General features: G+C 39.7%; 1 protein-coding gene across 2 annotated transcripts; it reads left to right on the top strand.

Moving 5' to 3' along the window:
* Positions 1-85: 85 nt before the first annotated feature.
* On the top strand, positions 86-13,148 carry LOC133633942 (mucin-2). 2 transcript variants are annotated; one of them, XM_062026781.1, is made up of 6 exons: positions 86-506; positions 7,018-7,184; positions 7,479-7,527; positions 7,603-7,874; positions 7,944-9,944; positions 10,071-13,148. In XM_062026781.1, the coding sequence occupies exons 1-6, from the start codon at positions 254-256 to the stop codon at positions 12,849-12,851; spliced, it is 5,523 nt and encodes a 1,840-aa protein (XP_061882765.1). In that variant the 5' UTR covers positions 86-253; the 3' UTR covers positions 12,852-13,148. The 2 variants fall into 2 exon arrangements, with proteins under 2 accessions (XP_061882765.1, XP_061882764.1); XM_062026780.1 differs by having other exon boundaries at positions 7,603-9,944.
* The last annotated feature ends 732 nt before the right edge of the window (positions 13,149-13,880 follow it).

Below are 13,880 nucleotides of genomic sequence, written 5' to 3'. Positions count from 1 at the left end.
CACAAAAACTTTGTTCGTAATGACTAGGAAAATACCAACGTTGTTTTTCTTTGTTGCCAACCGCGCATGCGCGTAGTCGCTGAAAGCAGACGGGGGCAGAAGTGCGTCACGTCAGCACGCACACACAAAGCGGGGACGGTTTTAGGAAGCCATATTGGAGACAATCGACGCGCAACATTTCGACTAAGCTGTGACCACTACTTAAAAAGCGCGGCTGTAATTACGAACTCGGAAGAAAGACTACCACGTTGCGATGTCGACGGGCGATTTTCAGACCAAGTATGCCTCCTTCATGGAGAGTATAGTGAAGAGTACAGTCGCGGAAACTACAAAACTTTTCGAAGGTATGGTCGACGAATTAAAGGAGGAATTATCCAAAGTCAAGATGGAGAACGAGGCCCTGAAAACCACATGCCGAGTAAAAGAAAACGCCAAAACCTTAGCGATTAGCGAATCGTGCCAAAGTGACGACGTCCCTGAGATGTGTGATACATCAATACAGTGCGGTGAGTATTTTGTTTGAGTTGTAAAATACTAATTTAGTTTTTTTAATTTGTCAAAGTTCGTATTTGTAACGATGAATTGTGTTGGATACACGCGGTGCTTTGGAACAACGGGAGGGTCTCACTTCCGGTACGCGTGGGACGGACAATAGGAGACTTCGAGAATCTTTAATTATTATGCTAAAGTACACCATCACATGTCGATGTCAGTTACTTAAAAAAATCTTCGTTCTTCTTTATGGTTAGCATAAAAAATGGCCTCTGCATTATATTGTTAGATAATACTTGCAATTCCACTTCCCGTAGCAAGCTTTGGTGTCACACCAAAGGCCGCGCCTCTTCCGGTTCTAATGGCGGTTTTTTTTAGCTTTGTTGAGCGTAATATATAAAATGAAAAATATAACACAATACACAACATGTAGGTAAGGGCTTGTATATATTATGAATATTAAAATATCTTGGTAGAAGATAAAATATTAATTACACACTTTTTGTAGAAAGTCATCGACAGGGTGTAGTGCAATCAATTTGTGGCAGTCAGGAGTGACCACAGAAATGTGGTGGGGGTGTGGTCAAAGCTTTCAATATGACACAAACGTGTAATTTGCATAATTAGTTACGATGTGTGTCTTAAAATTTGCATCTTTCAATCTTACAGTGTAAATGATTTTGTTGATTTTACAACATCGTACACTGGTTTGTGGATTTACTGTATACTCCCGTAGGCTTTGCGATGCTTGATTTGAACTGAACAAGTCTTTGTTCGTTCTCCGTCTCGGCCAGTGTTTTTTCTTGCTCTTGTCCACTTCCTTGACCTTTCAGCGGCTGAATTTATTTCTTCTTTTATCTGTTTTATAATTTGTGGGAGGGGGACAAAAATGTAGTAATATTTGGGCAACTCACGATCCAATTAAGATTGATATTCAGGTGCCACAGTTAAATTAAACTCTAAATCGATTATTTATGCATCTAAAATCATTAGGGGTGTAACAGAATTGTAGATACCACAGTATTTTGGTTTCCAAGTCTTCATAATAATACCGTGTCGCCTGACTGTATCATACTAAAACTCAGTGTGTAGTTTTTTTCTTGCGCTTTAGCGTAGGCTGGGTACAAGCTACACCCCCTAGAATCTTATGCGCAGGGTGTGGCGCATGTAAGCATTAAGGGAAGTGTGTTCTTAGTCGATGAGAGAAATTGTTTTGTAGATATTTCCGTAAAAAAGGTTAAAAAATTACTCCGGCTTCCTCCCACCTCCAAAGACATGCACCTGGGGATAGGTTGATTGGCAACACTAAATTGGCCCTAGTGTGTGAATGTGAGTGTGAATGTTGTCTGTCTATCTGTGTTGGCCCTGCGATGAGGTGGCGACTTGTCCAGGGTGTACCCCGCCTACTGCCCGATTGTAGCTGAGATAGGCTCCAGCGCCCCCCGCGACCCTAAAAGGGAATAAGCAGTACAAAATGGATGGATGGATGGATGGAGGTTAAAAAATTGGTTCACTTTTCTGAGAACCGGCATTTTCCAGACTGATATACATGTCCACTGTAAAGGACACTGCTCTTCAGAAAGTAAAAGTTGAAAGACACCGAAGTTGAACTTTGTTTTACACTGGATGTTTACATTGTCACTTTAAAGTCATGCAACTGTAAGTTTTTGTTGAAAATTTTCTTGAAACAGTGAATGTCGCGGCACGATTATTTGCACTTAGAGCAGGGGTGTCAAACTCATTTTAAATCAGAGGCCACATGGAGAAAAATCTACTCCTAAGTGGGCCGGATTGGTAAAATCACGGCACGATAACTTAAAAATAAAGACGACTTCAGATTGTTTTCTTTGTTTAAAAATAGAACAAACACATTCTAAAAATGTACAAATCATAATGTTGGGTTTTTCTACACTTACATGTTGTGGTTAATAGTATTCTACCTTTAGTTGTAGTTATATGTCCTGAATAAATTATGTGATAATGTTCATCAGTCAACTCATTGGTGGTAATTCTCAATTTATCAACATAAAAAATGTATATAAAAATCAAATTACAGGATGTTATTTATGTAGATTGCTCATTTTCCTTGACTGGTGCACTAACATCATGTAGTTTGTTTTTTTTACATTTGTAGCATAATCTACAAAGATACAAAAATTATTTTATTGCGACATCTAGTGGACACATTTAGAACAGCAGTTTCTTTCATTCTAAAAGTTCTGCTCATTTTTATACTTAGCAAACTCATCCCGCGGGCCGGATAAAACCTGTCTGCAAGCCTGATGCGGCCCGCGGGCCTTAAATTTTACACCCCTGACTTAGAGGATAACTGTACTTTTTTGGAATTTGCCCATCGTTCACAATCATTACGAAAGACATTACAACGAATATATTTTTAAAAATGCATTCAAAATATTAAATAAGCGTAAATACGAGTCAGCTTACAGCAGAGCCAATGGGAGCTACTCTATTCCGCCCATAAAATCCAATGATTAACCATTCAAAAGCGCCAACGATACTCCATTTACATTTCGTGACTTGAATAACCAATTATTATTGATATTAATATCAAAAGCGCTAACGCAGACAAACTATTTATAGCGGCGCCGTGATCAATTCCTGTGTGTCTATGTGTACATCATTGACTGGTCTGCTGCTTTGTCGCTTACTTGCTCCCTGTAAGTTTATTGTAAATCATCAATCAAAGTTTACTTATGTAGCCCCTAATTATAAATATCTCAAAGGGCTGTACAAGCCACAACGACATCCTCGTCTCAGATCCCACATCAGGGCAAAAAAAAGAAATTTAAAAACGCGTCAAGACAATTGCTTTTATTTTTCTTCATCACTGATTTCTGCTCACTGCAGACTTTATAAGAGCCAACATACATAATAAAACATCACTTACTGTGCAAGGTCTGCTGTCATTAGGATGCAGACTGCTGAGATGTTCATATATTCCCATATAGATGAAAAATGTCTCATAATCTTTGCGAAGAAACTGGGTGGGGTAACACACACTTTTTGTGTCGTTCTCGCCACTTCCAGGTCCTATATGGCGGTCAAAGTGTCCAAACTTTTCCGATTATATTCTAAGCCATGTACTTTCCAAGTGAGAGGCATGATTTATGATCTAGAATAAACTTACAGGGAAGAGGGAAGCGAGGAAGCAGCAGACCACTCGATGTTGTAAAGATAAAGGACAAACGGAAGTGATTATCTCACCGCTATAAATGATTCGTGAGTGTTAACGCTTGTGATAACAATATCACTAATACTTTAATATTCAAGTCACGAAATGTAAATTGAGGGTTGTTGGCGCTTTTTGAATGGTTATTTATCTGATTTTATGGGCGGAATAGTGGAGCTCCCATTGGCTCCTCTTTAAGCAGACTTTTTTTTATGTTTATGAAACATTCAGAATGTATAAAAAAATCCATCTGTTATGTTTTTCATAATGATTGTGAACGATAGGCAAAATTCCCCCCAAAAAGTGCAGTTCCCCTTTAAAGATTCATGTTTGTAGTAATAAATATGATTAAAACTTGTCTGCATTATGTTTGTGTTCAGGCCAATGCTGTCTTTGCTCTGTTCCTGCTAAAGTAGTAAGTGACTTTCGATGCTGAAATCAAAATTGTAACGCTAATGTTAACGATCAAGAATTTGCGCGGTAGCAATAAATATCCACCACACTACTTCCTTCGAAAAAAACTCTCCCACCGGTCTTTCTTTGCTTCGGACCTACATCTGCCCCATACGTTCTTGGTCGTAGAGTCATGTTTGTAGCGCAATCCAAGATAATTTCTTGATAGTGTCTGCTATTTAACAATGCCAAAAGGGGTGCGTGCTACCTCGGGCCGCATGCTTTTTTTGTTGTACCAGAATATGTTGAAGCGTATGCAGCACTTGGCTTCACTGTAACCACGGCGGGAGACGAGGAAAGACCGGTGTGTTGTTTCCTTTAATGTTAAAAAGCTCACAATGTTGTGCAGAGGTTTAGTTAAAACAATTTTCAAGACAAATTATACTATTTATAGTCACGGTTAGGATTGGGTATCGTTTGAATTCGAACGATTCCGATTCCGATTCTTTGTTTCGATTCCGATTCTTTTAAGAGGCAGGGTCAAAAAAAAGTTTAGGGTATTTTAAATGAGCTAGGTAACCTACAGTCTTTCTGAATGAAATAGTCTGACATTCTCCATCAAATTTTAATTCTAGTAACTTTTTATGAACTTTACTATAAATTCCTCACAGGGCTGTTTTCAACTAGAATATAAATATCAAATCTATGAACTTGAATATAAATATTATACATTATGAATACATTTTCCCAGGGGTACACTTTCCTCAAGAGAGCTTTATTTTTGAAAACACATTTACACACAAGTGTATGATGCTGCAGGTACTTAAAAATGTTACCGTGCTCCCACTGATGGGCTAACCTGGTGCAGAAAAGCAAATAAACAATAAGAAACAACTTGCAAAACCCAGTCCAGATTAGCAGCAGGTACAGTATAAAATCAGAGACCGTTTTTGTTTAGGAAAATGACCATATCCGCCTTCTCAGGCAGGATGCGTGAGCGTTCTGGACAGATAGTGTCTCCTGCTGTGGAAAATACACGTTCGCTGGGTGTGAAAGAAGCTTGAACGCATAAATATGAGAAAGCGAGATCTGACAGCAAAGGATAAGTCTTTTGTTGGTTCCACCGGACCACCACCATGCACAGCAGGGTCGTCAGACATAAGTATCGGTGGAACGTCCTGGTACATCTGCAGCTCTCTCTCCAATCGTTTCTTGATGGACATGGAGCTCTGTTATTTCGCGGTTATTTCATTTTTTTTTTGTAAAGTAAAGCCACACTTTCGACCGCCGACGCCCGCTATCCATGCTTGAGCTTGACTGACTCGCTCGGCTATGCTAACACTTCCGGCGGTGGGCGCTTCTTCGTTGGTGTTCAGCGTCTTCTTCTTCCGGTTCGGCGGACATATTTTTTTCCGGTCGGCGGACTGGTATCGAAAATAGGAATCTAAATTTAAACTTTTGAACGATTCCGGGAGAATCGGAAAGTTAGTCCCGGTTCCAATCGATACTCGATACCCAACCCTAGTCACGGTGAAGAGTGAGGGGCGCGCAAAAAATTCTAAGTAGTGTCGTAACAAAATATTTGAGAAGCACTGCATTAGGAGTGTAACATTTGTGCCAATATTACAGCGGACATAGGCGCTAGTCTTCATGGGAAATGTGGTCTTCCTTCTGGCAAAACACTACCGCTTTGGTTCCCGGCCGCCATCAAAATCAACTAAAACTGAACGTTTTTAAGATAGATAGATAGATAGTTAGTACTTTATTGATTCCTTCAAGAGATCCCTCAGGAAGAAAAAAAAGTGGGGCTTTAATACGGTAGTATGATAGTACTGTGACATTTTGATATTGTTACATCACTAATAATGATTATATTGTATATTATTATTGTTCTATTGTATATTGTTATTATAGTGTACACTTATATTTATTTATTCTAAATGTATTACATTTAATTATGAAGTGTATGTCTCCATGACCCCTCCTTTGGCTACTGGCAATTGCAGTGTTGGATAATATCGGGTTTTTGGATTAGTGCGCACAGCATATATCTATATGTGTATGTATATATATATAGTTCATATATGTATATACATATATATTTATGTGTGTGTGTATATATATAAATAAATGATAAATGGGTTATACTTGTATAGCGCTTTTCTACCTTCAAGGTACTCAAAGCGCTTTGACAGTATTTCCACATTCACCCATTCACACACACATTCACACACTGATGGCGGGAGCTGCCTTGCAAGGCGCTAACCAGCAGCCATCAGGAGCAAGGGTGAAGTGTCTTGGCCAAGGACACAACGGACGTGACTAGGATGGTAGAAGGTGGGGATTGAACCCCAGTAACCAGAAACCCTCCGATTGCTGGCACGGCCACTCTACCAACTTCGCCACGCCGCCCTCACATGTAAATACACATGTAAATAAATAAATATATACATGGAAGGCTGGATACATGTGAACTGTATTAGCCTGTTAACAAATAAATAAAAGTCCCCACAGGCATCCATGTATTCATTTTTGTTCCTTCTAAAACTGCAAAATGTTCAGACACTTTGGTCCCAGTCGCCAATTGACGTTTTTGTCCCTCGATTCATGTATCGCCTACATTTGATTGTGAGGCATCGAATAATTATTAATTTTTACCACCTCTATGTAGTATTTAACCCCACAGTTTGTAGAGAAATCGTACTCATCACGAGAACTAGAGAAACTGCTCTACTGCTCATCTTTTATTCGAAAACATCATTTATCTCACACATTAGGCTCCTTTCCACCAAAAGTTTTTGGTTCCTTGAACCTCCAGCTTCTGGAACTAAAAGTTACTGTTGAAGTGAGCCACAAAATGGAGAGGGAACACTATTGTAAATAATTGAAGTGTATTTTTGACCTTTGATTTCCATTTTGACTTTTTGTATTCATGTTTGCAGACCTTCTTTCTGGCCACGACTTGCCTGATATGTTGTGTCAATCGATGGGAGAAAGCAGAGATGATCAAAACATGCAATGTGATCGAGAGCAGATGGTTTACATCCTTCTGAAGGACCATGACTATGATGCTTCAAATGATGAATATTGTCAGTTGACAAAACCCAAGGTGTGTGATGTGTTTTAAATTTTAAAGCAAAATGTTTTTGTAGTAGTTATACAAAACACAACCCATCTGAGGATGAACATGCTCATCATTTTGACACGTTGCAAAGTTTTTGTACAAGCAGTAACCGCAATCTAACCTTGGTAAAACTAAAAGTCAAATCCACATAGGTTTTGATTTGTAGTTGCTGTGCTCAACCAGCTGCAAAGTCATTTCATTCAATACACATGCATTTTGTGTTGGAAGTTGGCCGCTGTCAAATTTGTAATTTTTTCTTCTCCCCTGTATGTTTAAAAGGTCTCTGAACCCCCTGTCGTCAGCAGAGAAATAGAGTGGGCTGTTACAGGTAAGAAATTGAAACATTGACAAACATTGTTTTAAACACCAACAATACAATTTGTTTACCTCCATCCGTTTTCAGATTCAGCACCAAAATATTCTCGTGAAACTGAAACAGAATGCCCTCAAATTTACCAGCGATGTTCATATGGATCGTGCAGAAAAAGTGGTGATTCGTCAATTCAACGCAGTTCGGAAGGGGATTGCAAGATACAGATTCTTTCAGTGAAGTCACTTGCTATAACAAATAGCACCAAGGAAGTGGCATCTGGTTCTGATCAAATGTTATCAGAATTTGCGACTAAAGGATCCCCTGGTCCCACAACATTCAAAAAACAGTCGGCAGTACCAGAGGTTCGAATTCAGAAACAACCTTTAGGTGAAACACCAAGAAATGAACATACATATGTTGCTGTGTTGCAGTACAGCAATGTTCCCCGCCCAGGAGAACAACAAGGGGAGCAAACATTGCTGATGACCGACTTTGAATTGAATGTGCCGGTAAAGAAAAACAGTAGACAAAGAAGACAGCCCTCAAGAAAAGTGAAACGATTGCATAACACTAAAAAAAAAATAAGTGTTTTGAGATCAAATAACGATGCAGGACATGATGAAGAGATGTCTTCTATTTGCACGGGGGACACATCAGTATGTGGGGTTCCAGAAGTCTCTCAAAGTAAGTCAGAAGATGCTATAACCATTATTTCTACAGCAACGCAAAACAGATCATCAGAAGACTCGGAAAACCCTAACACAGGGCCCCAGACTGTTTCAGTATTAGCTCCATTAGAAACAGGTTTATCGTCTGAGTCTCAACTGCCCTGCACGGAAATAAAAGACGGATCTAGTCATGCTCCAAGCACTGACATTCCATCTGCTACATTAAACAGCCGGACTGCGGCATCGGAACAAGCACCACCATGTCAGGTCACGGAAAGCAGCACATCTGCAACGCTTCAGGATGCAATGCTACTCGTCGAAGCAATGGATCAGTCAACAAAGGATTGTATCCTCCCACAAGAAAAGATAGACCAATCAACGTGTATGCCTCTTGTCACCTTACCATCTAAAGTCCAATCTCCAGTAACTACACAAGCATTGACAGCACAGTCACCACCAACCCTACATATAAATGATCAAGTTGCAGAAGCGGTACCTACAATGGAGCAATCCACAAACACTTCCAGCAATTCACAGTCTCAGATTGGAGTGCAACAACATTGCACTACTCCTTTGAACATTATTACATCTCCATCATCTTTGACTTCTACAGTAGTAGAGTTATTTGAGCAACGCTCACTTTCTCCTCCAATTGTATTGGCAGCATCTGAACAAAACCCGGTAGACTCAGTCCCAGATGAAGTCATCGATATCTCCAAATCATCACCATTCAGTCATCCACCATGTACTATTGCCCCGCTCTCCCCAAATCAGATTTCAGCTGTTGTGTCAACTGTTGCTGCTGCACAGAGTAAATGTTCCTTGTCTGTGGGAATTTCTGAAATGAAAACTGTTACTGCAACGACAGCTGCTTCTGTTGTCGACCCTGAAACAACAATCGGTTCACTAGAACTAAAGGCACACACTAAAATAAAAATAATAATTCCTAGACTTACATCAGCTGTTGGGACTGGTCAGACCCAATCGTCGGAGACCGAAGACAATTTTGTTGGACCAGATGGTGATGTCAGCATGTCGACATCACAGCCAAGCAACATGTGTAGCAATTCTGGAATGACTTCAGATGGAACGGAAAAGTCATCGTTAACTGAACAAATACCAATAATTATATCGCCCTTGTCACCCACACCGCTGGATTGTGAAAGTTTACAAATAACGCACCCAGAATTAGCGGAAACATCTGCAACTGAGGGTGTACCCATCAGCGGTTTTCAAATGACCCAAGTGGTGGTAAAATTAAAAAAGCTGCCATTGTTCACTAAAACTGTTTTGGTCTCAGAACTGGATTATTATGAAAGGCTTGCTGAACCAGATAGCATATCATATGCTGCCAATGCGCATGTATTAAACCCAACCCCAGAAGCCCATGCAATACCAACCAGCATTTGTCCCAATTTAAAAGATACATCTGTTGTTGAAGCTGTGAATGAGTCTCCAATGTCAGAGTATATATCATCATGCACTATTGTGGAGGAGGAACCAGATTTTGTGCCATCCTGTTCGCTTTCTAATGTGTGTGAACCTGTCTCAATGAAATCAACAATAGACTTTGAGAAGGCTAAACTATCAACTGTACCTGATCAAACGACTAAGCCTTCTTTCAACATGACTGAAGAAATCAACAACCCAGAACAGAAAACCCCCGTTACACCCAAGGACTTATCTGACCCTCGGTCACAATGGACTAAAACGCAATTCCTCGCCCAGTTAGAAGTGACACCTGTAAACCAGGACTCTCAAAAGGTAATGTGAATGTAGCCATTTGTGGTTAGTATATTTACTGATTATTGCAATTCCAAGCTTACTATATTACATTATATCCTAAAGGTGCTGTGAAAAAAATGTAATGCGTGTAATTTTACCTTCTAGGTATCAACAAATGAGTTTGCAGAAGAGTCCAGGAGAAAGTCACAGAGAAACTCTGTTGTTGCCCGTCTCAGAAGTCACCTCAAAATTCACTTGCAAGCTAAAAAAACCAAAGTAAATTCTCAGCCACTTACAGGAAAACGGAACACCCGTGGAAGTCAAAAGAAACCAACATCAGAGAATGTTGTTACCACTGACCTAGAGTCCACCAAGCCAATTTCTCTTAGCACAAAAAGTCCCCCTGAGCTCCAAACAGAGACTGAGTACTCTCAAGCTAGTCTCAAGAGACATGGGAATACAAATACCAGTCCTACTGAAAACACTACTTTCACAATTACTCCTGTTTGCCCAGAAAGCCCGATTGTAAGTAAAGATGCTTCATCTCCAGAAAACACAACAACCAGCACTTTAGTTATTTCCCCACTGCCCACCCCTGTAAGCCCCAAGAAACCAACATTAGAGAATGTTGCTACCACAGACCTTGAGTCCACAAAGCACACTCCTGTTAGCACAGAAATTCCACCAGAGTTACAAACAGAAACTGGGTACTCTCAAGCTCGTCTCAAGAAACAGAGCAGTGCAGATACCAGTCCAACTGAAAACACAGCTTTCAAGACGGCTCCGGTTTGCCTCATAAGTCCGGTTGTAAGTAAAGATGCTCTATCTCTGGAAAACACAACCACCAACACTTTAAATATTATTCCCCCACAGCCAGACATTGAGGTAAACATCACCAATGGAAACCCAACAAAACATTCATTAGACAATGACAGCATAAAGATAGGATCTACTATTGAACACATTCCAATAAACTGTACACCGCAAGTTATTGTTGAAGAATGTTCAAACCAAAATTTTGAATCCCATGTACATCCTAGTTCAATTATAGAGACAAATGACTTGAATGAGACACATATTTCTCCTCTAAATGAGTGTAAGTCTGCCCAATGTACCGATGATGCTATCTCTGAAAAGTCTGAAGATACAAATCTGATTCCAATGTCGGGTTTAGCAGAAGATAAGCCTTGTGTTAAAGAGACATTGCCAGCCAAGATTACTGGAAAGTCTAGCACAAACAATGCTGAGATTAGCCCTAAGAAGTCAAAAGCAAATGCTGTGTGTCTAAGGTCAAGGAAAACTAAAGATACCACCAGCCCTTTAAAAAATACACTCCCACCTCAGAGTCGTAAGAAGTGTATCACCGCCCAGGAAAATGCTCGTTCCAAAAAGTCCCAGAAAAAATGCCCACAACAAGCTAGTTCTGCTCATAAAAAGGCAGAATCTTCAAGACTGAAGAGTGACTGTGCTAGTTCAAAAAAGTCCAATTCATCTTCTGTCAGTCTAATGAAAAATAGTACCAGATCTAAAAAGTCTTGCAGTGAATCTCTCAGTAGTCCCAACCTTGCTAAAGAAGCACGCACATCAAAGCAGCAAAAAGGAGCATCTGGTTCATTATTGGGAAATACTGTATCCCCTAGTCCCAAACTTGCTAAAGAAGCACACACATCTAAGCAGTTAAAAAGAAAATCTGGTTCATTATTGGGAAATACTGTACCCCCAAGTCCCAACGTTGCTAAAGAAGCACATACATCTAAGCAGTCAAAAAGAACATCTGGTTCATTATTAGGAAATACTGTACCCCCTAGTCCCAATCTTGCTAAAGAAGCACACACATCTAAACAATTAAAAAGAAAATCTAGGTCATCATTGGGAAATACTGTATCTCCAAGTGTTCATTGGATTAAATTGCCTATTGTTGTTTCCAGTTCAAGTAAAAGCAGAGAATCTGCAGCTAAAAAATCCAGACTGAGTCAAAACTGCAGTATTTCAGAAAATGTAAAATTACGAACTGCCCAGAAATTAGCAAAAACAAAGACAGTTGCAGAAATAAACAAATCCAAACAATCAAATTTAAAGAAAACAAAGCAAGTGACAAAGCAATATGGGAGCGATGAGACTGGAACCAGAACTCAAATCGTGTGGACTCCTACAGGGCCAGCAAGGGAGGCTACTGCAGTAAGAGGAAAACGATCTTCGTTTTCACCAACGCAGATAGAGGAACGCTCCTCAAAACCTCAGAATTACACTGTAGTGTCTTTGCAGAGTCCTTCTTACCACCCAATACTTTTCAAAGCGCCACCTATTGTATCACCATTGCAGCCTTTAGCCGTCATAGGTGACCGTTTGCTCAAGAACCAGTGTGGGCAATGTGGTCGTGTATTGAGCAACCCTGCTGCTCTTGAGAGCCACGTCAGTCTCCATACAGGTTACAGACCATTCTCTTGCGATCACTGTGGGAAGAACTTTCCTGACGACAAAACCCTTAGACGGCATGACAGAGTGCACCGCAACGGTCGGATCCATGTCTGCCATCGATGCGGGAAGGGTTTCGTATATGCTTTTGGCCTCACCAAACATCTTCAGATGGTACATGGGAAATTTAAACCATATGTCTGCATGTTCTGCGAAAAGGCTTTTTTCACAAAGAGAGAGGTGACGGACCACATCCGGATCCACACAGGGGAGAAACCATTCCCCTGCCACTTATGTGAAAAGAGGTTTGTCAGGAGAGTGGAGCTAAACGTGCATCTGAGGTGGCATAATGGAGAGAAAAGATTCTGGTGTCCGTTTTGTGGGAAAGGATTTTTAGACTGCAATAACATGAAAAGACATAAGATGATCCATACAGGAGAGAAACCGCATTCTTGCCCGCATTGCCCGAAAAACTTTACACAGTCAGGCCACTTGAAAAAGCATGTTAGGAATGTACATAAAATTCAATAGGAAGAGAGTTTGTATTGTTTAAATAAGGAAATATAGTTTGTGAATTTTTACTAAAAAATGTTTATGGGACACGTTTTTGCCATGTCACAAATTATTATTAGAAATTATATATTCAATAAAGAGAAATATAACCCATTGTATTGTATTTCATATTTTTATTTTGTATTTAATGCCATAACAATTTTTCTATAATGACTTTCACAAGTTGCCCCTCCATTCTTTTATTACTTGAGATACTAATCCTGTATCCACATGTCAAGGTATTGTGACAAAACATACACAAGGACCTATATGTCATCCAAAGCAATTAAATACAGTAAGGATTTAGTTGTCTACACATAAAGAACGTTTAATTATCTTTGACACCAGTCTAACAAGGCAAATGTGAGTCTGAGCCAGAGAAACCAGATTTATGTTCTTAGCATCGTTTACAATGAAAATGGACACGAGTCACAACACAAAGGCATTGGCAGACTTAATGCATTAAGGCTAACATCTTGAAAATTGAATAACCCAAATTTCCCCACATTGCAAACTTATCAATAGCTGCAAACTCAACAATTTGTGGTCAGCAAGAGGCGTTACAGCTCACCTAGATGCTGAAGGTTCTCATGGAAGAGGTCCAGTGGCCTGATTGAGAGATATACTGATTCTAATGCCATTAAATAAATATGTCTTAAGAAAAACTTGGAGAATTTGCAGATTCCTTCATTAAATGCAGGACGGGACCCTGAGGTGTGTGCGATCCTTTTACTGTATAAATTTGCATGCCTATTTTCATTGCCAATATAATATTTACAGAAATGTTATTGCACACCTTATCTTTCAAAACAGTATTTCTGATGTATATAAGTTTGATGATATGATTCAGTGTATCAGAATAACAATAGTTTTTATTGCCATTGTTTGAGAACGGGTTCACAAACTAGGAATTTTTCTTGGTGCAATTGTGCAACAAAAAACACATAACACAGAATAGGTAATAAAAAGAGCTGTAACTGAGCTATCAGATCTTGTTATTGTTCATGT

This window comes from Entelurus aequoreus, linkage group LG18 (genome assembly GCF_033978785.1).
Source record: "Entelurus aequoreus isolate RoL-2023_Sb linkage group LG18, RoL_Eaeq_v1.1, whole genome shotgun sequence".
NCBI lineage: Eukaryota > Metazoa > Chordata > Actinopteri > Syngnathiformes > Syngnathidae > Entelurus > Entelurus aequoreus.
The sequence above is the reverse complement of the archived record's forward strand: the minus strand, read 5'-3'. Positions and strand labels throughout refer to the sequence as shown.

Bases quoted from the DNA above. Each gene is read 5' to 3' on its own strand.
- LOC133633942 (XM_062026780.1), top strand. From the start codon at position 254: ATGTCGACGGGCGATTTTCAGACCAAGTATGCCTCCTTCATGGAGAGT. The intron at 7,185-7,478 runs GTGTGTGATGTG...TATGTTTAAAAG, and splicing joins GTCAGTTGACAAAACCCAAG to GTCTCTGAACCCCCTGTCGT. The intron at 9,945-10,070 runs GTAATGTGAATG...TTTACCTTCTAG, and splicing joins TAAACCAGGACTCTCAAAAG to GTATCAACAAATGAGTTTGC.